General features: G+C 36.8%; 1 protein-coding gene across 33 annotated transcripts in view; it reads left to right on the plus strand.

The window, feature by feature from the left end:
• CCDC18 (coiled-coil domain containing 18) overlaps positions 1-21,694 on the plus strand; it is a 109,025-nt gene that overhangs the window by 16,194 nt on the left and 71,137 nt on the right. For 20 of the 33 annotated variants that reach the window (XM_063625394.1, XM_063625415.1, XM_063625410.1 and 17 more), the window contains 8 exons: positions 5,252-5,348; positions 8,817-8,938; positions 10,417-10,708; positions 14,141-14,265; positions 15,449-15,609; positions 18,171-18,394; positions 20,065-20,175; positions 21,168-21,299. In XM_063625394.1, coding sequence (XP_063481464.1) covers positions 5,252-5,348; positions 8,817-8,938; positions 10,417-10,708; positions 14,141-14,265; positions 15,449-15,609; positions 18,171-18,394; positions 20,065-20,175; positions 21,168-21,299 — 1,264 coding nt within the window. The remainder of the gene's footprint in view (positions 1-5,251; positions 5,349-8,816; positions 8,939-10,416; positions 10,709-14,140; positions 14,266-15,448; positions 15,610-18,170; positions 18,395-20,064; positions 20,176-21,167; positions 21,300-21,694) is intronic. The other 13 variants (XM_063625401.1, XM_063625412.1, XM_063625411.1 and 10 more) reach the window with 3 other exon arrangements.

Raw genomic sequence — 21,694 nt, forward strand, 5'->3', positions numbered from 1 at the left:
AGTTAGAATATAACTCCTTGAAATCCTGTATGTTTGGAAATGTAAAACCAGGCTTACTGGTGTTCATTGACCTACTGGTGTTCATTGACCATTGAATAAATTAGAAAACCTTTAGAACTGAGTGATATAAAAAAAATTGCACAACACTGCTTGTAGGCTGTACCTAAAGACACTCTTTTTTTTTTTTGAGACGGAGTCTCGCTCTTTCACCCAGGCTGGAGTGCAGTGGCGCGATCTCCGCTCACTGCAAGCTCTGCCTCCCGGGTTCATGCCATTCTCCTGCGTCAGCCTCTCCGAGTAGCTGGGACTACAGGCGTCCGCCACCACGCCCAGCTAATTTTTTGTATTTTTAGTAGAGACGGGGTTTCACCTTGGTCTCGATCTCCTGACTAAAGACACTCTTAGAGGAAAAAATTTAACCTTATATACATGTATTATATCATGACTGAAAATTAACTGAAATAGCCAATTGTGTGGTCAGGAAAAGGAGGACATCAGAAGAAAGAATGAACATCAAAAGAAAATAGAAGTAAGGAAATAATAAAGATAAGGATGAAATGGATGAATACAAAACAATGAAACAATATAAAGGATTACCAAAACCTAAATATGGTTATTTTCACAATGAACAAGAAAATGGGCATCAGACAAGATTAATAAAGGAGAAAAGGCACAAGTGTTGGGATTGACAAGGGACTCCCAAATTACAGATTTAGCTATAAATCGGTAAGCAATAAGAAATATATAAGAAATAAGGCCAATAACTGAATCATTTTAAAGATGATACATTGAAAACTTAGACTAAATAAAATTCTCAGCAAAATATAATTTAACAAAACTAACTTAAAAATAAATGGAAAACCTGAATATATATATAATGTATATATATGTGTGTGTGTGTGTGTGTGTACATATATATGTGTGTGTGTATATATAGCTATTAGGGATATCAAATCAGTAATTAAAAATCTGCCCACAAATAACTAAACTAGTCAAACCAATGGTGACAAAAGGAAAGGAAACATCAGGCCCACTACAGCCCATGATGACTAAAATGGAAAAGACTCTCAAAAACAAGTTATGGCAAGGATATGGAATTGAAACTCTCCTGCATTTCTTTTTTTTTTTTTTTTTTTTTTGAGACGGAGTCTCGCTCTGTTGCCCAGGCTGGAGTGCAGTGGCGCGATCTCAGCTCACTGCAAGCTCTGCCTCCCAGGTTCACACCATTCTCCTGCCCCAGCCTCCCTAGAAGCTGGTACTACAGGCGCCTGCCACCAGGCCTGGCTAATTTTTTGTATTTTTAGTAGAGATGGGGTTTCTCTGTGTTAGCCAGGATGGTCTCAATCTCCTGACCTCGTGATCTGCCCGCCACGGCCTCCCAGAGTGCTGGGATTACAGGCGTGAGCCACCGCGCCCGGCCCACTCTTCTGCATTTCTAATGGAAGTGTAAATTGGTAGAACCACTTTGGAAAACTGTTTGTCAGTAGCTGCTAAAGGTAAACATAAGCCTGCCTTATGATCCAGCATTCATTTCAACAAAACTTAGTCCCTGTATTAAAAGACATGTACAAGAATGTTAAAGTAATTTTATTCGTAATTGCTAAATGTTCATCAACAGTGTAATCTATAAACGGTGGTATGTTCACATAATTATACACATCAGTAAAAAAGAGCAACTACAACTATGTAACAACATGGGTTATTATCACACATATAATGCTCAGCAGAAGCCAGACACAGTAGAATACTGTATAATTCCATAGCAAATCAAGGATAGGCAAAATTAACATATGTTGTTAAAAGTCCAAATGGTACTTACCTTTTTGGGGTAAAGAATATTCACTGGGAAGGTACGCAGGGGTGCTGGAAGTGTTCTCTATTTGATTGGGTTAGTAGTTAAGTAAGTATACACATTATTAAAAAATTCTCTCATTTAGGATTTCTGTACTTTACTCAATAAAAAATTAAAATCAAATAAGAAAAACTATAAGAAAAAATCTACAGAAGATATGTATAGTCTTAATTTTTTTTTAAAGAGATAGAGTATTGCTTTGTTACCCAGGCTGGAGTGCAATGCTGTGATCATGGCTCACAGTAGCTCCCAACTCCTGGGCTCAAGTGATCCTCCCACCTCAGCCTCCCAGATAGTTAGGACTACAGGCTTGCCCCACCACACCCGACTAATTTTTAAATTTTTTTTACACATGGTGTCTTGCTGTGTTGCCCAGGCTGGTCTTGAACTCCTGGGTTCAAGTGGTCCTCTTGCCTTGGCCTCCTAAAGTGCAAGTATTGTAGGCATGAGCCACTGTGCCTGGCTTTAATGCGTGTTTTAAAATGTATTTGGGGTTTGTTTTAATCAGGTATGGTAAGATACAGACACATGACTGACATGAAGGAAGAAATTTTTATACTTACAGATTTCTAGAAGTAGGAGGGGCACAATATGCTGTTTTGGGATCCTTGGGGTGTTACTTCACCAGCCAGAAACCTCTGTGGCCAGTGGTACCTTTGCCCGAGTTTTACTCTGGCCCACTGGGCTCATTCCGCCCATTCAGCCTGGCAGGCTGTGCTTGGCTCGTGCTACCACCCTGGATTCCACACCTGCCAAGGGTGAGCTAGGTGCAGAATGGCAAGGGGTGTGTGAACGACCGTAGAGTCCGGCCACTATGCATAGCCAGGCATGCCGGCTGTGGTGGTGTGAGCAGCTCCAGGCACCAGCACGAGCGCCAGCTCCCTGCGAGGCTGTGGCTGGACCAGGCATAGCATAAGCAGCTTCTGTGGCTGACACCAGGGAACGTGGTGGTGCTGGAAGCTTGGAGACACCAGGAACCACAGAGCCCTAAAGAGGGTGTCCCAGCCCTGGCTTGGGAAGCTCATAGGTCTGGGCTCCCCCGAAGGGCTGTGGCTCTTCTCTCCTTCTCTTGTCTTTTCTTCTTGTTGCCTGCAACGTAGTGAGCAAGGGGCGTGTTTCAGCCATTTGTGTTACAGCATTTTAAGCCCCACCATTCAGTGGGTCCTGAGTTCTTGTCTTGCATCCAGGAAGAATGAGGTACGCAAACAAGTGGAGGGTGAGCAAGAGAAGATCTGTTGAGCGACAGAACAGCTCAGAGGAGACCCACAGTGGGTAGCTCCTCTGAATGGCTACCCCCACCTCATTTGCGTTCTGGTACATGTGGACACAGTCAATGCAGCAGTACCCGATGTCAGTTGCCACCTCCACAGCTTCAGTTACCTGGCCCAAGGGGGACTTGCAGGTGCCCAGCCCCAGGATGAGCATCTAGGTGCTGTTGTTGAGCATGAGGTAGCTGGCCGTGGCTGCTGCACTTTACAGACCCCCACCTGGAACTGTCTTATTTTATTTGTTTTTAGAGATAGGGTCTTGCTCTGTCACCCAGGCTAGAATGCAGTGTTGCGATCATGGCTCACTGTAGCCTCAAACCCCTGCACTCAAGGGATCCTTCTGCCTCAGCCTCTGGTGTGGCTGGGACTACAGGTGTGCACCCCATGCCCAGTTAACTTTTTGTAGAGACGATCTCACTATGTTTCCCAGGCTGGTCTCTAACATCTGGCTTCAAGCAATCCTCCTGGCTCAGCCTTCTAAAGTGTTTGGAATACAGGCGTGAACCACCACACCCAGCACATAACAATTTTAGAGATGTTAAAAATGTGAAAACATGGTAAGACTATAGGAGATTATAAAAAAAAAAAAAGCAAGAACAGGCTGGACACAGTGACTCCCTCCAGTAATCCAACCACTTGGGGAGGCCAAAGTGGGAGTATTACTTGAGGCCAGGAATTCAAGACCAGCCCGGGCAAAATAGCAAGACCCCACACACGCAACAAAAAGTGTAAACGATGTGTCTCTCAGAATAGATGAACTGTGATGTATGCGATTTGTGGATGTAGGTTAACATGAATGTACAAAATAAAAAACACCAAAATCAGGATAGGGTTACCTCTATTGGAAGAAGTCAGGGGAATGGGATTTGGAAGGGACACATAAGGACCTCAACTTTATTTGTAATATTTTGTTTGTCTTCTGTAGCCTTTTCAGACAAAGAGTGAAGATTCATTAAAACGTGATTGGGAGTACATGGTAATATTTATCCACACTTTTTGGTGTGGCTGAAATATGTCATTACTTTTTACAAATTGGAAGTGAGGAAGAGTAGATAAGTGTAAACTGGATAAGTCTGGCTTGAAGGATGATAGAGGAAAGCACAATATGTGGGAAGGTTTTTGTTTGTTTAAGTGAGAAGTACAGGTATCCTTTGCTGTGAACAGTACCTGTGCACACTCAGGCATTGATTATATTCCTACAGATTTTCAGAGAAATCCTTTGTTGTCCTTACTTTACTTTATCTGAAACTTTGGAGTCAAATAGACATACTTAGCCGCATAGACTCAGAAAGTTAGGAGTACTTTTACTTGAACTTGTTTATACTTGTGGCAAAATAACCAACAGAGAGAATGAAAGTACAGAAGCTAGAGTGTATTTCTGAAGGGTTAAGAGTTAAGATCTAGACTATAAATAGAGTAATTCACCCTGGATAAGAGGAGAGTCACTAACCTCACTTACATTAGAAAGAATATGATGGGAATAGGTTTAAATATTAAAATATTTTTAGGTGTGAGAGTGATATTGACCAAATATTCTCAATGTATTGTGCCCCAAATTTTCATTTCATTGCAAGAAGCATAAGGAACTAAGAGATGAGGCAACAAGGTTGGGCTCAAACAGTGGTTGGTGGTGGTTGTGTTTTTTGTTATGTAGATTTTTATGTCTGGTATCAATAGAAGTTACCATTTCTTGAAATAACTGTTTGAAATTTATTTGACCTTTGCAAAGGTCACAGAATTTACTGAGTATATTTAATATTCTAGACAATAGACTGATTCTATAATACCTAACCTTTGAAAATTTATCATCCAGCCTCAGGCTATTTCCCTAATCTGTCTTTTCCAGATAGGGAAAAAAAAATTGCCAACACATAGGAATTTATATATATTTCAACATTTATGTTTATAATTGTTTTGTGTTATATTTCATTTTTCATATTGATAGAGTGAGAAAATTTTTGTAGTATGATCTACACTCTTCATTTTGTACTTTAAGCCTAATACTCCTTTTTAGTACAGAGAAATTTGTTTCTCTCCAATGATTCCTTATAATTAAAGATTACTTTGCAACTTAACTGTTCAAATGCAGAGCATTCTTCGTTTTTATTCATTATCTCTTTTTAAATTTTAGAGCTGAGCAACAAAGGAATGAAGCACTATATAATGCCGAAGAGCTGAGTAAAGCTTTCCAACAATATAAAAAAAAAGTGGCTGAAAAACTGGAAAAGGTAAAAGGCAATTGTGCAAATTCAGTGTTTGGTATTACTGTCTATATTCCAACAATAAAGGTAGGAATAATTAAAATATGTTTATGGTTGAGACAGAGTAATTTTTATGATCTTATAAAATCATTTAAGTAAACAATTTGTAAATGTTAGTTAAGGATGATGTTCACCAACCCTTTTATTATCAGGAGAAACTTTTTTATCCAAAGAGGGAAAAGAGTAGAGAGAGGAGAAGGAACAAAATATAGAGAAGGATGGAATGTGTTAACAGAGATTGGAGCTAAAGAAGTAGAAGAAAGAAATTCATTTTTATCACTTCAATGAAAATGAAGATAGATTATGTAGCTTTCAACTGGTCTCCGTCAGTCTGCTACTCTGAGAGGGGCTTGCCTCTGCCTCTCGGAAGGTTCTTTGAACGGATTTGATATAGAAATAATAGTGAGTTTATTACATTCATTTATTATATTCATTTAGTATCTTTAAGTAATATCACGTGGTAATGAAATGTGTATGGAGGAACACCACAGTTGTATATTCAGATATTGAGCTCAAAAGAGAGGTCTGGTAAAGAGATACTAATATGGGAGACTTCCATCTTGAGATAACAATGAAAGCAGAGGAAGTTTATGATTCTGATCCAAGAAAGGTAGAAAGGCAGAGGAAGGAATGTTTAGGTAGAAGGGTAGAGTAAGAAGATGGGTGTTCATTTATTAAACAATCATGAAATTGCTTTTACATGCCAGGTACTGTGCTAGTCTCTGGGAGATTCGGTGATACATAACACATGATACCTATCCTAAAGAGCTCACTGTCTAATAATATTGACAAGTATGTTAACAAATAATTTCAGTATTTTGGAATAAGAAGTATAATATAGAAATAAGAGGTAGGTGTGGTAGGGTGGGATGAAGGTGGCGGTGGTTAATAAACTCTGGTGGGCCCAAAGAAGGCTTCACAGAGTAGGCAATGCTTGAGCTGCTAGGCTATCTCAAAGATTGTGATATATCATTGAACAGTGTTAAGCAGGGAAAATGATCAAAATCTATGTTCTAGGAAGCTCATGCTGATGTCATGTGAAGACGCATTTGAGAGGTGAGAGACAAGTCAAGGAGACTTTAAAAGACAAGGCAAGAGATATTGAAGATGAAGGAGCTGAGTAGGTAGTTATGGGGATGTTAAAGTTGGGGAATCAGTGGGATCTAGTGACCACTTGAATGCATTAGAAGTGGGCAGTATGAGAAAGAAGAATATAGGATATTTTTAGGTTGCTGGTTTGAGTGACTGCTGGATGATTGCATCGTGAATCAAAATAGACAATTTAGGAAAAAAAGTTAATGAGTTCTATTTTGGAAATGTCTGTAGAATATCCAGTTACAGGTTTCTAGTAGGCTTTTGTATCTATAGGTCTGGATTTAGACATATAAATCTGTACTAGGGCTGTAGTTTTGAGAATTGACAGTACTGAATTAAAGTGGTAGAAGCCTTGGACATTGACAGAGTTCATATAGAATGAGAACAAGATGAAAGATACCCTGGGAGATAAAGAATAGGTAGATTAGCTTTTGAAAGATACCGAGAATTGATTTAAAAAAATTAGAGAATCAGGAAAGTATAATAAGAAAAGCCAAGGCGATAGAACATTTTAAAAAGAAGGTGGTGATCTTCAGTGCCAGATGCTGCAAATTGGTCAAGAAGAATGAGGACTGAACCAGGTGTGGTGGCTTATGCCTGTAATTCCAGCTACTCAGGAGGCTGAGGTTGAACTCAGGAGCTTGAACTCAGGAGTTAGAGGCTGCATTAAGCCATGATAATGCCACTGCACTCAGGCCTAAGTGAAAGAGCAAGACCCTGTCTGTGAAAAATCAGAAAAAAAATTTAGAAAGATGAGGAACGAGACAGGGCTATTGGTTTTTATAATCAGGGAGTCATTGGATACTTTGTAGAGAGCAACTTATTAAAGTAGAAGGCACAACCTCTGAAATGGGAGAAATGGAAAGGGAGGGAGTGGAGGTAGCTAACAGACAATTCTTTACATATGGTAGGTGAAGAGGAAATAAGTGTGTGTGACGGGTTGGGAGAGGCAGTGAATGGAAGGGTAGAAAGAAGCTAAGTTAAGGTGAAGAAGCTGTGGTAAAGCGCCTAAGGGTACCCTGAACATATTAGTAGGGGGAGATTGAAGATGCTAGAATTATAAGGAGTAAAAGATGGCACAAGGGTCTGAACGATATGCAAGATGATAGTCCAAGAGCAGAAGTGAGATTCTTTTTTTTAATGAAATAGGACATTTCTTTTCTTCATGGGAAAAAAGTGGATAAAAACAGAAAAAAGTTTTAGGTGGAAGGAAATTGAATGATTTTGAATTAAATGTCTTTGGTCTCATAAGTTAAGATGTTGCTTAAGTAATTTTCATAGCGTAAGGAGGATAGGAGGGATTTTGGAAACTTGGGGTGAGTGTTTCTCATAATATATTTGCAATAAGGAAAGCCAAGAAATTCGCTAAACTTTTGAGAGAATATATAGAAAGAAAAGAGCAGTTAGGAATGATGAGCTAATAAAAGGAAGCAAAGAAAACAAGAGTGGCCAGAGTCAAGTGTAATATTGTCATGACAGCTACATGATAAAATATTTTAGAGAAGTTACCAACAATATTAAATACTGAGATCAAGGAGAAAGTCTGCAATTGATTACAAAGTGGTCGTTCCTTTGCAGTAAAACTTTGAGTATCACTTGGCAGTGTAAAATATTAAGGTCTCACAGGTACTGAAACCTTAAGTGTGAATTAGTTAATCAGAACGCTGTTTTGAGAGCCTTGGAGTGGGTCCTTGTGGGAATGAAACATCTTAGAAGGGATTTTTAATAAGGTGATCAGTAAGGGGAGGTAGAAGACCTAGTAGAAGGAATATTCTTGGGGAGAAGAAGGACTTTATGGAGAAAGAGAGAAGAATGTAAGAGACAGGTTTTGTTTTTTTACACTTAGGATTATCAGTTGCAAACAATGCTCAGCAAAGCCCTATAGTTAGGTGGATGTAACAGGGTAACAAAGGAATTGGGGCAGATCTACCCAATCTTCTCCTCTCAACACTGTATCTTGGGTGCTTTTATCTGTTCTACATTTTGGGCTGTGGTTTCGTTGGTAAATTTTGTGGTTAAAATTTCAAAAATAACTTCTCTAGAACATTTGCACTGAAATTAACCTTTAGTAACTCGGATGCAACAGCTGTAGATGAATTTTGATGCAATTGCCTATCTGTTAACAGGTTTTCTGGACAGGTAGTAGCATCTTTTTCTCTGTCCTTTGCTGCTGCCCAGGAACTTTACCTTGCTTCTTTTCACTACAAGGCTGGGGACTTAAATGTATGAAATTCTTAGTCTACGCTCCTGCTTATTTCTGAAATCACTACTTACATTTTTAGCTTGAAACACCTAAAACTTACAACCACATTAGTATGTCCACTTAAATTATTGTTTTAGGTTCAAGCTGAAGAAGAAATATTAGAGAGAAATCTGATTAACTGTGAGAAAGAAAATAAAAGGCTACAAGAAAAGTGTGGTCTATATAAAAGTGAACTTGAAATTCTGAAAGAGAAATTAAGGTACAGTATTCTGTTGTAGAAAAAGGATTTTTGTGTGGACATGGAAAAAACTGAAACATTTTAAAACACAATATTTTATATGTTGTAATTATGGGCTTACATTATATAGAAGGATAGGCTTCATGACTGAACCTGTTTTCTAGCTGTAGAGTTAGAATTAGAAATGAAGTAAAATGTGTTAATGCTGATATACTTGTAAATACGGAGACATACTGATCAACATATTTGCTTTGCATGTATTTAGAGAAAATTAATAGATATAATGTCCTTGATGTATAGCCACATTAACTCACTAGTAAAATGTGTATAATATCCAGTGTTCTAAAAAAAGTGTTTTTCAGATCATAAAAAATTACCTAGTCCAAACTTCTCATTTTGTAAGTAAACAGAAGCCCCAAGAGTAGCCAGAATTTACTGAAGGTCTGAAAGATCAAAGTCTTCTGACTCCAATACTCTCTTTTAGTATATCATGTTGTCCTCTCAAAACCAACACCCATCAACTTTCAGAGGTTAATATTAATCAGTCTTTATCACTTCAAACTGTTAATTTAAAAAAAAAAGGGAGAGCAGGAAGCAATCAATGACTGGTTTGTCTAATTTTGCCATACTTTCCTTAAGGTAGTCTGTTCAGTATTTTTGCCAAGGAGGAGGGAGTAAAGATACTTTTTACTAGAGTATTTTCTAGAATCGGTTATCGATTGCAAGATATACTTTTAAGAAAGAAAGATGCTGCCAATTACACTATGATGCAATCCTTTATCACTTAAAATTTTTATACTTCATGAAAGAATTCTTGTATATGTAATTAGATATGATTTCTTGTCATGTTATTTTCATATTTTTCAAAAAAATGTTATTTTCATATCTCAAATATAAGTGAAATAAATTGGTTAAGATATTTTTAAAACTTCACATTTGGAGTCTAACCCTCTAAAATGTCTAAGTTTTTCCTCACAGTATCTCCCAGTGTGCCATTAAGAGTTGCTGATGCAATATTTCTTAAAAGAATCCTTGTAAGAACAGAAAGTCATTGATGCTGGGCTCTTAAGCTGATTCTGCAATTATGTAGAGCTAGTTTACTTTTTCTCCTGTTTTAGGAATCCAAAACTTTGTTGATAATGTGAAATGCTATGTCAGGGATTTTGGAGTTAGATTTCCTGTCTTATATAATTGAACAGGGAGCAGAAATGCTTTTAAGACAATAGGGCTGTCCTTCCCTACCATTTACTGTGAGATACTTGGAAAGTTATATAACCTTTTTGTGCCTCAGTTACCACATCTGTAAATAAGAAGTAATAATAGTGCCAACCACATAAAGTTGTGAGTGCCTGGCATGCAGAAAGTAGGTATTTAGTAAATGTGAGCAGGTACTATTTTAGAATTAAGCTTCAAAAAATTTTAAAAGTGAGATTAAATAAATATGATTAAAATGAATGCATATATATTTCATTTTCATTTTTATTCTCTTTTCTTCATAGGCAGTTAAAAGAAGAAAATAACAACGGAAAAGAAAAGTTAAGGATCATGGCAGTTAAAAATTCAGAAGTCATGGCACAACTAACTGAATCTAGACAAAGTATTTTGAAGCTAGAGAGTGAGTTAGAGAACAAAGATGAAATACTTAGAGACAAATTTTCTTTAATGAATGAAAACCGAGAATTAAAGTTCCGTGTTGCAGCACAGAATGAGCGACTAGATTTATGTCAACAAGAAATTGAAAGTTCAAGGGTAGAACTAAGAAGTTTGGAAAAGATTATATCCCAGTTGCCAGTAAGTATGTGTGATTACGTAATGGAAAAGAAGAATTTTACTAAAGTGTTTTAGAAAAGACTATCATTTTGTGGTTGCTTTATTAGCTTCTAATTTTTTTTTTCCTCTATACTTCTAGTCATGAATTTCTCTTTTGTCTAATCTCTATTTTTTTTCCTGCACTTATCATTCTACACTTTTTCCCAGTTTCTCAGATGCCATATATAAGAATAGCACAGAATTTTTTTTAAACAGCTTTATTGAAGTATCATTTACATACCATAAAAGTTGCCTGTTGTAAGTGTACTAATCTATGATTTTTAGTAAATTTACAAGTTTTGTAACAATCACCACAATCCAGCTTTGAAACATGTCTATCATCCCCAAAAGGTATTTTGGACCCATTTATAATTAGTCCCTGTACTCACTTCTACCCCTAGGAAGACACTAATAGTTTTTGCATCTATAGATTTGTCTTTTCTGGACATTTCACATAAATGAACTTGTATAATATGTGCTCTTTTGCATCTGGTCTTTTGCATTCTTAATGTTTTTGAGAGTCATTCATGTTGTGATATCAGTATTTCATTTCTTTTTATTGCTAAATAGTATTTCATTATATAGATATGTTATATTTTATTTATCCATTCACTGGCTGATGGACATTTGGATTGTTTCCACTTCGGGATATTATGAATAATGCTGCTATGAACGTTTGCATACAAGTCTTTGGACATGTTTTCATTTCTCTTGGGTAGATACCTAGGAGTAGAATTGTTGGGTCATATGGTGAATTTATTCCAAACTATTTTCCAAAATGTCTACACTATTTTACATTCTCACCAGCAATGTATGAGGGTTCCTGTTTCTCTGTTTCCTTGCCAACACTTGTTCTTGTCTGTCTTTTTTATTATAACCATCTTAGTGGGTGTGAAGTGGTATCACATTCTGGTTTTTCTTTTTTTTCTCTTTCTTTTTTTTTTTTTTGATGGAGTCTCACTCTGTTGCCCAGGCTGGAGTACAGCGGCATGATCTCAGCTCACTGCAACCTCCAGCTGCCAGGTTCAAGCAATTCTCCTGCCTCAGCCTCCCGAGTAGCTGGGACTACAGGCACAAGGGATGGGGTTTCACCACATTGGTCAAACTGGTCTCGAACTCCTGACCTCATGATCCACCCACCTCGGCCTCCCAAAGTGCTGGGATTATGGACGTGAGCCACCATGCCTGGCCCTAATTCACATTTTTTTTAATGGCTCATGATGAGCAACTTTTCATGTACTTATTAGAATGGCATAGAACTTAATTTTTTTTTTTTTTTTTTTTTTTTTTTTTTTGTGATGGAGTCTCGCTGTGTCGCCAGGCTGGAGTGCAGTGGTGCAATCTTGGCACATTGCAACCTCTGCCTCCTGGATTCAAGTGATTCTCCTGTCTCATCCTCCCGAGTAGCTCAAACTATAGCGCGCACCACCATGCCCAGCTAATTTTTGTATTTTTAGTAGAGACGGGGTTACACCATGTTGGCCAGGATGGTCTCGATCTTTTGACCTCGTGATCCCCCTGCCTTGGCCTCCCAAAGTGCTGGGATTACGGGCGTGAGCCACCATGCCCAGCCTTTTTTTTTTTTTTTTTTGAAACGAGGTTTCACTCTTGTTGCCCAGGCTGGAATGCAATGGCGAGATCTTGGCTCACCACAACCTCAGCTTCCCGGGTTCAAGCGATTCTCCTGCCTCAGCCTCCCAAGTAGCTGGGATTACAGGCATGTGCCACCATGCCCAGCTAATTTTGTATTTTTAGTAGAGACAGGGTTTCTCCACGTTTGTCAGGCTGGTCTCGAACTCCCAATCTCAGGTGATCTGCCTGCCTTGGCCTCCCAAAGTGCTGGGATTACAGGCGTGAGCTACCACACCTGGCCTAAAATGTTTTTATAATAATGGTCTACCACCTTTTCTCTTTGAGTTATATTTGTGACCATATATATAAATGAGATTAAAAATAAGGTAAATAAACCTATTCAGGAATTTGTAATCAATAGGTGTAAAATGAAGGAAAGATCAGGGGAAATTTTAGGTAAATATATTATGGTTGGTTTCACATATGAATGTATGGTAGACTAGATGGTAGACTTACCAATGTTAAACTATTATGAACTGTGGAATTATGAACCAAAAAAATCTCAGAAATCATCTGATTCAGTATTATTTTATTGGTAAAGAAACCTAGACCTAAGAAAGTAAATAACTTGCCCAACTGGAAGTAGTAGAATTTAAACTGGAACATAAGATCTTAGCTCCTCTGATATCTGCTTTCCCAGGATGCTGTTTATTTGCTTGGATTTTTAATATACTGTTTGCTTTTGAAATTAGAAAGTAATCATATACAGATAACAATTTTAAATTGGCATTCTCATTTGTGTATCAAGAATTATTTCATATATGGTCAGGCACAGTGGCTCATGCTTGTAATCCCAGCATTTTGGCAGGCCAAGGCGAGAGGAACTCTTGAAGCAAGAGTTCAGGACCAGCCTGGGCAATACAGTGAGACCCTGTCTCTACAAAAATACAAAAATTAGCTGGGCATGGTGGCGCATGCCTGTGGTCCTAGCTACTCGAGAAGCTGAGGTAGGAGGATTGCTTGAGTGCAAGAGTTCGAGGCTGTGGTGAGATCTATGATCATAAGCTCCAGTGTGGGTGACAGAGTGAGACCCTGTCTCTAAAAAAAGAATCATTTGAGATATGATTCCGAATGTGGTAATGTATGCTTGATCGTTTGTTTCTCGTAGTGCTAAGAATGATACGATTAGAAAATGTGATTTTTTTTCTACTTCTAGGAGGTGTGATTTGGTTATAGTTTGAAGGTAGAAGTCATTAACTGCTTACCTTGCTCTTTTTTATAACTGTCTTTTAAAATTCTGTATTATCCAAACATACAGAAAGATGCATATGCTAGTTTAGCACCATATTTGTAAAATTTGGGACACGTATTGTCTTATCAACTCTATGTTTTTTTAGAATAAAATTTTACAGGTGAACTTCTTTGTGTACCTTGTCAGATCCCAATTATCTTCCTCTCTCCTCAGAAATGGCAATTATTCTGAAATTCATGTGTATCCTTCTCATCCATGTTTTAAATATTGTCACATATAGATGCATCTAGAAATATATATATGTTGCTTAGTGTTTTTATGAAAATACTGTTTGCCACTATAATTTGTTTTTCACTCAATATTGTTATGAGATATATCCATACTGATTTATGTGACTCAGGTTTATTTCTTTTAACTACTATAGTTTTCCAATTATCTTAATATTTCTTAATGTATTTATATATTCTCCTATTGATGGACATTAAGTTGTTTCCATTAAATTCATAGTTTTTTAAATATGAAGTTCTGAATAAAAAAGCAACTGCATCCCATTTACATAAGTTTACATATGTTTGTTTTTAAACTTGCAGTTAAAAAGAGAATTATTTGGCTTTAAATCATATCTTTCTAAATACCAGATGAGTAGCTTCTCAAACAAGGAAGACCGTTGCATTGGCTTCTGTGAGGCAAATAAATTGGTGATTTCGGAATTGAGGTACAATTTTCAGATTCTGCAGTTATAGCAAATAGAATGTTTTTTATTGGTAATTAAGACTCTTAATTGGCTGGGCATGCTGGCTCATGCCTGTAATCCCAACACTTTGGGAGGCCGAGGCAGGCGGATCACGAGGTCAGGAGTTCGAGACCAGCCTGACCAACATGGTGAGACCTCGTCTCTACTAAAAATACAAAAATTAGCCACGCATGGTGGTGGCATGCGCCTGTAATCCCCGCTACTTGGGAGGCTGAGGCAGGAGAATCACTTGAACCCGGGAGGTGGAGGTTGCAGTGAGCCGAGATAGTGCCACTGCACTCCAGCCTGAGCAACAGAGACTCCATTAAAAAAAAAAAAAAAAAAAAAAAAAAGACCCTTAATTGAGGAATTTAAAATATATACAGAAAAGCTCAGAGAATATTATAACAGGTATCTGTGATTCCACAACTAAGAACTGAATCTTCTTAACCAGGATTGATTCTCCTTAAAATTTGTGGTATTTGTTTTAAATCTGTTTTTCTAAATAAAAATAAAACATTACAGGATGAATAATGCCCTTTGATCCTTATGACTAGTCCCATTTTTCCCCTAAGTATCCACCATCATGAATTGGATATATATTTTTCTATTCATTTTTGTATGTTTACACACGTGCACAAATATAAATGTACTGTATACTGTGTGCAATTTTGCTTTTTCACTCAGCAATATTTAAAAAATTCATTCATATTGAGATGGAGTAGATTAACAAATGGATTTGTGTAGTTACTTTTAATAGCTGTATAGGATTCTTTCCTATAACAATGTCATAATTTATTTGTTCCTTTATAGGTGTCTTGTTTCTATTTTCTATTACAAACAGTACTACAAAGGACATCCTTATACATGTTTTCTTATACATATATATGAGAGTTTCTGTAGTATATATTCCTAAAAGTGAAATTGCTGGGTCATAGAGTGTGTACATTTTCAATTTTACTAAATACCATCAAGTTTGTAAAGTGGCTGAACCAATTTATAATCCTACAGTGGTATATAGGAGTTTTCATATCCTGCCTAAAGAGTTGACTAATATTAGAATTCTAATTTTTTAAATCAACTTGAAAGGTGAAAAATAGTACAGTATGAGATTTTTTTAATAGAATCTTTCTAATAATTTTTCACTTCTTTTCTTTCGTGCCAGAATTAAGCTTGCAATAAAAGAGGCAGAAATTCAAAAGCTTCATGCAAACCTGACTGCAAATCAGTTATCTCAGAGTCTTATTACTTGTAATGACAGCCAAGAAAGTAGCAAATTAAGTAGTTTAGAAACAGAACCTGTAAAGCTAGGTGGTCATCAAGTAGGTAAGTATATTGAGTTATTTTAATAAATTTTATTCAGAGTTTTGGATGATAGCTTTTTTTTTTAAAAACTTTTATTTAATTTTTTTTTTTAATTTAACTTAAGTTCAGGGATACATGTGCAGATTTGTTACATAGGTAAGCTTGTGTCATGGAGGTTTGTTTTACAGATTATTTCATCACTCAGGTAGTAAGCCTAGTATGCTTTAATTATTTTTCCTGATCCACTCCCTCCTTCCACCCTCCACCCCCAATAGACCCCAGTGTGTGTTGTTCCCCTCTATGTTTCCACACTTGATCTTAGCCAAAAGGCCGAGAAGCGATTTTCCCCTCTATGTTTCCATGTGTTCTCAGATGATAGTTTTTAAAGAACAAATTTATCAACTGTTTTGTTTCTATTATCAAACATACTTGATAATCTGTTACTAGCTGTGGTGTGATAAGACAGCAAAAGTTATTTCAGAATTATTAGACTTTGTATCATTCTTTAATGAAGTAAAATTGATATCCAATAAGACAGTGGTCCCCAACCTTTTTGGTACCAGAGACTGGTTTTGTGGAAGACATTTTTTCCATGGACCAGGGGCGGGTTCAGGGTTGGTTTCAGGATGATTCAAACGCATGACATTTATTGTGCACTTTATTTATATTATTATTACATTGATGATGGAATAATTATACAACTCATTGTAATGTAGAATCAGTGGGAGCCCTGACCTTGTTTTCCTGCAACTAGAAGGTTCCATCTGGGGGTTATGGGAGACAGTGACAGATCATCAGGCATTAGATTCTCATAAGGAGTGAGCAGTTTAGATCCTGCGCATGTGCAGTTCATAATAGGATTTGTGTTGATATGGGAATCTAATGCTGCAGCTAATCTGACAGGAGGTAGAGCTCCAGCAATAATGCGAGCGATTGGGAGTGGGTGTAACTACAGATGAAGCTTTGCTCATTCGCCTGCCACTCACCTCCTACTACGTGGCCCGGTTCCTAATGGGCCATGGACTGGTACCAGTCTGTGGCCCAGGGGTTGGGGACCCCTGCAATTAAGATGCATCCATTTTAATATACAGTTTGATACGTTTTATCAGGCGTTTGTGTTTTAATGTTTAACTCTTGTTACCATCACCACAGTCAAGACATATGACATCTCCACCAGGATCCTTTGTACTTTTTCCCAGTTAACTTTTAGGCTTAATTTTCTCTCTCTCTCTTTTTTTTTTTTTTTTTTTACAAAAAAACCCACAGAACTTTTCTTAAAATTTAGATTATTGATTTTAGACCTCTTTTCTTTTCTCATCTAAGTATTTAAGGATAGAAATTTCCCTTTAAGTGGTGCTTTGGGCGTATTCCACTACTTTTTTTAATGTGTTGTATTTTCATTTTCATACAGTTCAAAATAGTTATCTCTTGTGATTTCCTCTTTGACCCATAGGCTGTGTGTGTTTTATTTCCAAATATTTGGAAGTTTTTCCAGATATTTTTGTGTCATTCATGATGATCAGAGAACATACTCTATAGGACTTCATTTTTAAGAGTGTTTTGAGATTTGGTTTACTGGCCAGCATATGATCTATCTTGGTGAATGTTCCAAGTTGGGAATACTAGTAATTAGAGGTGGTAATAAATATAATATGTTATAGATTCTCTTACATCAAGAACAGAGCCAATAAAAGGTAGATAGCCCAGAAAGTGAAATATTATGGATGTAGAGAATTTATGAGAAATGGCTACTTATGCAAATCTTGAAGGCAAAGTGTATCTTTTCTTGTTTCCACATCTATGTGTGTTCTCATGTAATCATCTACATTATGCGTTTTAAAAGCACTCCTGAAGGCTTACTTACCTTGGAGTGGGAGATGTGTATGTTTATAGTGGAGAAGGGGCATGGTCAAGTAACTACCTCTGACAACCGTCAGTAATTTTTTTGAGACAGGATCTTGCCATGTTGCCCAGGATGGTGTTGAATTCCTGGGCTCAAGTGATCCTCACACCTCAGCCTGTTGAATGCTCAGATAACAGGTGCCACTGTGCCTGGCTACCCTCAGTAATATTTTTTTAAAGCATCACTGAATTCTCATTAGCTAGTTTGGAGAGAAAGACGATGGGGTCAGGAAGGATTCACTCTTTGGAGCTTTTGAACCTGCTTCTATGTGCAGTACATAAAAATGTTCTTAATGATCTCAAATTGTCCAAATAAATTTTATGATTACCTTCAGTTTAAGGAAACAGGGCAACTTAAAAAAATTTTTTTACAAGGATTTCTATTAAAAAATGGAATTTAAAAGGTGGAGAAGGATTCTTACATTTCTGGTACAAAAGAATAGTCTTAGCTACCTAGAAATATAAGTGATTCAGAACTTTTTTCCTCTTTGTTACGTATTTAATTTAGAGAGCACATTACTTATTCCTTGATTTCCTTAATGAATGTCTCATTCTCTGTCCCTTTTAGTACTCTTTAGATCAGAAGCTAAACTTTGTTTATGACTAAATCTTTCAACTATTTAAGTAGGTTTTTATTCTTGAAGTCCTATTCAGAATAATTTTCCTTTTATGTTTATTAGCAGAAAGCGTAAAAGATCAAAATCAACTTACTATGAACAAGCAATATGAAGAAGAGAAGCAAAGACTTGTTACTGGAATAGAAGAACTACGTACTAAGCTGATACAAATAGAAGCTGAAAATTCTGATTTGAGGGTTAACATGGCTCACAGAACTAGTCAGTTTCAGCTGATTCAAGAGGAGCTGCTAGAGAAAGCTTCAAACTCCAGCAAACTGGAAAGTGAAGTAAGCTTGGAATTAGCTTGGTATATATGTTAATTTTTGAACTAGAACAAAAGGTATTATTTTAGGGTTTTATAAAAATTGTATGTTTACATCCAGATTTAAAATGTTTAAAAAATGGTACCACATAAGTTATCAATTGTTTTAAAATTATATTTGGAAACCTTTGTATTTTAACTTATTAAAAGTTAAAGTTATTAAAAGTAGGAAAAACTCTGTAGTGGGTAAAAGGTCTCAAATTTGGTGGAAATAATATTGCATTGCAGCCTATTATTTCTTCCATAGTATAAGTTAATATGGTTAATATACATTTATAAGTAAAGACTTTGGATTACGCTGTTGGAAGAAAAGGAGTGATAATAAAGGATTTCCAATTTTAGCAAACCCCAAACCACCTAGGAAGCCTGTTTAGTATGCATATTTCTGGGTCCTGTTCCAGCAATTTCTGATTCAGTATATACGGGCACAAGAGTCTGCTTTTTTCTTTTCTTTTTCTTTTTTTTTTTTTTCCTTAGAGACAGGGTCTTGCTCTGTTGCCCAGTCTGGAGTGCAGTGGTGTGATCATAGCTCACTGTAACTTTGAACTTCTAGGCTCAAGCCATTCTCCTGCCTCAGTCTTCCAAGTATTTGAGACTGCAGGCATGTGTCACTATGTCCAGCTAATTTTTTTTATTTTTTATTTGTAGAGACAGTCGCTGTGTTGCCCAGGCTGGTCTCGAACTCCTGGTCTCAGGTGATCCTCACCTCAGTATCCCAAAATGCTGGGATTACAGGTGTGAGCCACCACACCTAGCTGGAATCTGTATTTTTATTTTTTGTGTATTTCTGCTGTTTAAAGAGTCTGTATTTTTAAACAACTGCATGTAAACCTGAAACAACTATGCAAGGAATTACATTCTGAAAAGGGGATAATGAGTGTTTTGTGAATATCTTGTCTTCATTTTCACTGAGGACAGGATAAGGGTGCCTCATTAGGTAATTGTGGACCAGGACCACATGTGTGTATCTTATACTCAATCTTCAAACCAGAGGCTGCAGTCATCTATAGGTACACTTTTTAAATATCTGCTTTCTCAGCTTAAAGTCGATAGCCAAGGCTGAGGAAAAGAACTATAAGGTAGGAACTTATGTTAATAATGAAGATGGAGATTTAGACAGTTTATAATTATAGCTACCAGTTTACTTAGGAAATTGCCAAATACTGGGATTAATATGTTTTTTAAATTACAAAAATAGCACAGTCTTGTTAGTATAAAAGGGGAAAAAGAAGAAAATGAACCACTGATAATTCTACCACTAGAAATAACTGCTGATAACATTTTATGTACTTATTTCAGTCTTTAACAGCTACTTAAAAATAGATGAGGGTATTGTCCTTTTTGGATATAGGGTCTGAATTAAATGACTTATGTTTTACATAGATAGAAGAAGTGATCCTTTGTTTTCACTATTTGTTTTTCTTCTAAATTGTCACTTATTTTTTAAAATACTTATAATTATGTGGGTTAAAAAGTTATTCACTTTGCATCCTAAATGTTTATAACTGTAAGTTTGCCCAATTTACCTAGACACAATGTATTTGAACTTTGAAAAGAGGAGCAAGTGTTTGATCTTAAAATGCAAAATCATTACCTTTAAAAAATAATTTTACATTTATTTCAATGTGTTTTCAGATGACAAAGAAATGTTCTCAACTTTTAACTCTTGAGAAACAGCTGGAAGAAAAGATAGTTGCTTATTCCTCTATTGCTGCAAAAAATGCAGAACTAGAACAGGAGCTTATGGTAAAACTTATCTTTGTTGCTACAAATTTACTGTGATTTTTAGGCACTTAATTTGTGACAGCACATTTGTTTTAGCATCATTATTATAAAATATATAGGAAAGTATAAATTCTACAAAACTCTTCTGATCATTTCTTGTTTATATTTTTAAGTTAATAGGCTTATATGGCAAGTTATCCAAGTTTTCTCTTTTTTTTTTTTTTTTTTTTTTTGAGACAGAGTCTCTGTCGCCCAGGCTGGAGTGCAGTGGCGCGATCTCGGCTCACTGCAAGCTCTGCCTCCTGGGTTCACGCCATTCTCTTGCCTCAGCCTCCTGAGTAGCTGGGACTATAGGCGCCCGCCACCACGCCCGACTAATTTTTTTTGTATTTTTAGTAGAGACGGGTTTCAACGTGTTAGCCAGGATGGTCTCGATCTCCTGACCTGGTGATCCGCCCGCCTCAGCCTTCCAAAGTGTTGGGATTACAGGCGTGAGCCACCGCGCCGGCTGTTTTCTCATTTTTATCCTAATAGGATTGAAGATAATGGTAGTTCTTTGATATGCTTCTTGATATTTAAAATAGTTTAATCTTCTCATCTTGATAAAGTATTTTTAACCATTTTGTTAAAGTTTGAAGTATAAACTACTGTGATTCTTTAAAGAATGGAGTATGACATATTTAATGGTTGACTAATGTACTTTTATGTAAAACTGCTTTTCAATTATACTTTTTTTTTGAGACAAAGTCTCACTCTGTGGTTCAGGCTGCAGTGCAGTGGCACAATCATGGCTCACTACAGCCGTGGCCTCCCAGGCTTCCCCCTGAGCGTCCCCAGAAGCTGTGACCACAGGCGCATGCCACCACACCTACTTAGCTAATTTTTTGTATTTTTCATAGAGACAGGGTCTTGCCGTGTTTCCCAGGCTGGTCTTGAACTCCTGGATTCAAGCGATCTGCCTGCCTTGGCCTCCCAAATCAATTATATTCCTTTAAAGTGTTTTGTGTTTCTAGGAAAAGAATGAAAAGATAAGGAGTCTAGAAACCAATATTAATACAGAGCATGAGAAAATTTGTTTAGCCTTTGAAAAAGCAAAGAAAATTCACTTGGAACAGCATAAAGAAATGGAAAAGCAGATTGAAAGAGTAAGTAATACATATTTAGAATATGGTGCTGAAAAGAAACTTAAACATTACTAGCCCCAGCATTTTTTATTTTGTAGATGAGGACACAAAGATACACAAAAGTTGGTGGCAAGAGCTGTAATTAGAATCCCAATCTTTCTGAATAATTTTTCAGTGCTTTAACAGAATATAGTATGCCTTCTGTTTCAGCTGTAATCATTATTTTTGACATTATTAAAGTAAGAGTAATTCTGTAGACTCCATTTCCCTAAAAATATCAGTTGCTTGAAGACTGATTGAGAGGAAAAAGCAGAATAATAGAAGCACTCTTGACCTTGGGTTAAAGTAGAAAAGAAAATGTGAGACCAAAAATGCAAGACACAGTAAAAAAAATAGATACAGTAGTCCCTGCTTAT

This window comes from Symphalangus syndactylus, chromosome 12 (genome assembly GCF_028878055.3).
Source record: "Symphalangus syndactylus isolate Jambi chromosome 12, NHGRI_mSymSyn1-v2.1_pri, whole genome shotgun sequence".
NCBI classification, from domain to species: domain Eukaryota; kingdom Metazoa; phylum Chordata; class Mammalia; order Primates; family Hylobatidae; genus Symphalangus; species Symphalangus syndactylus.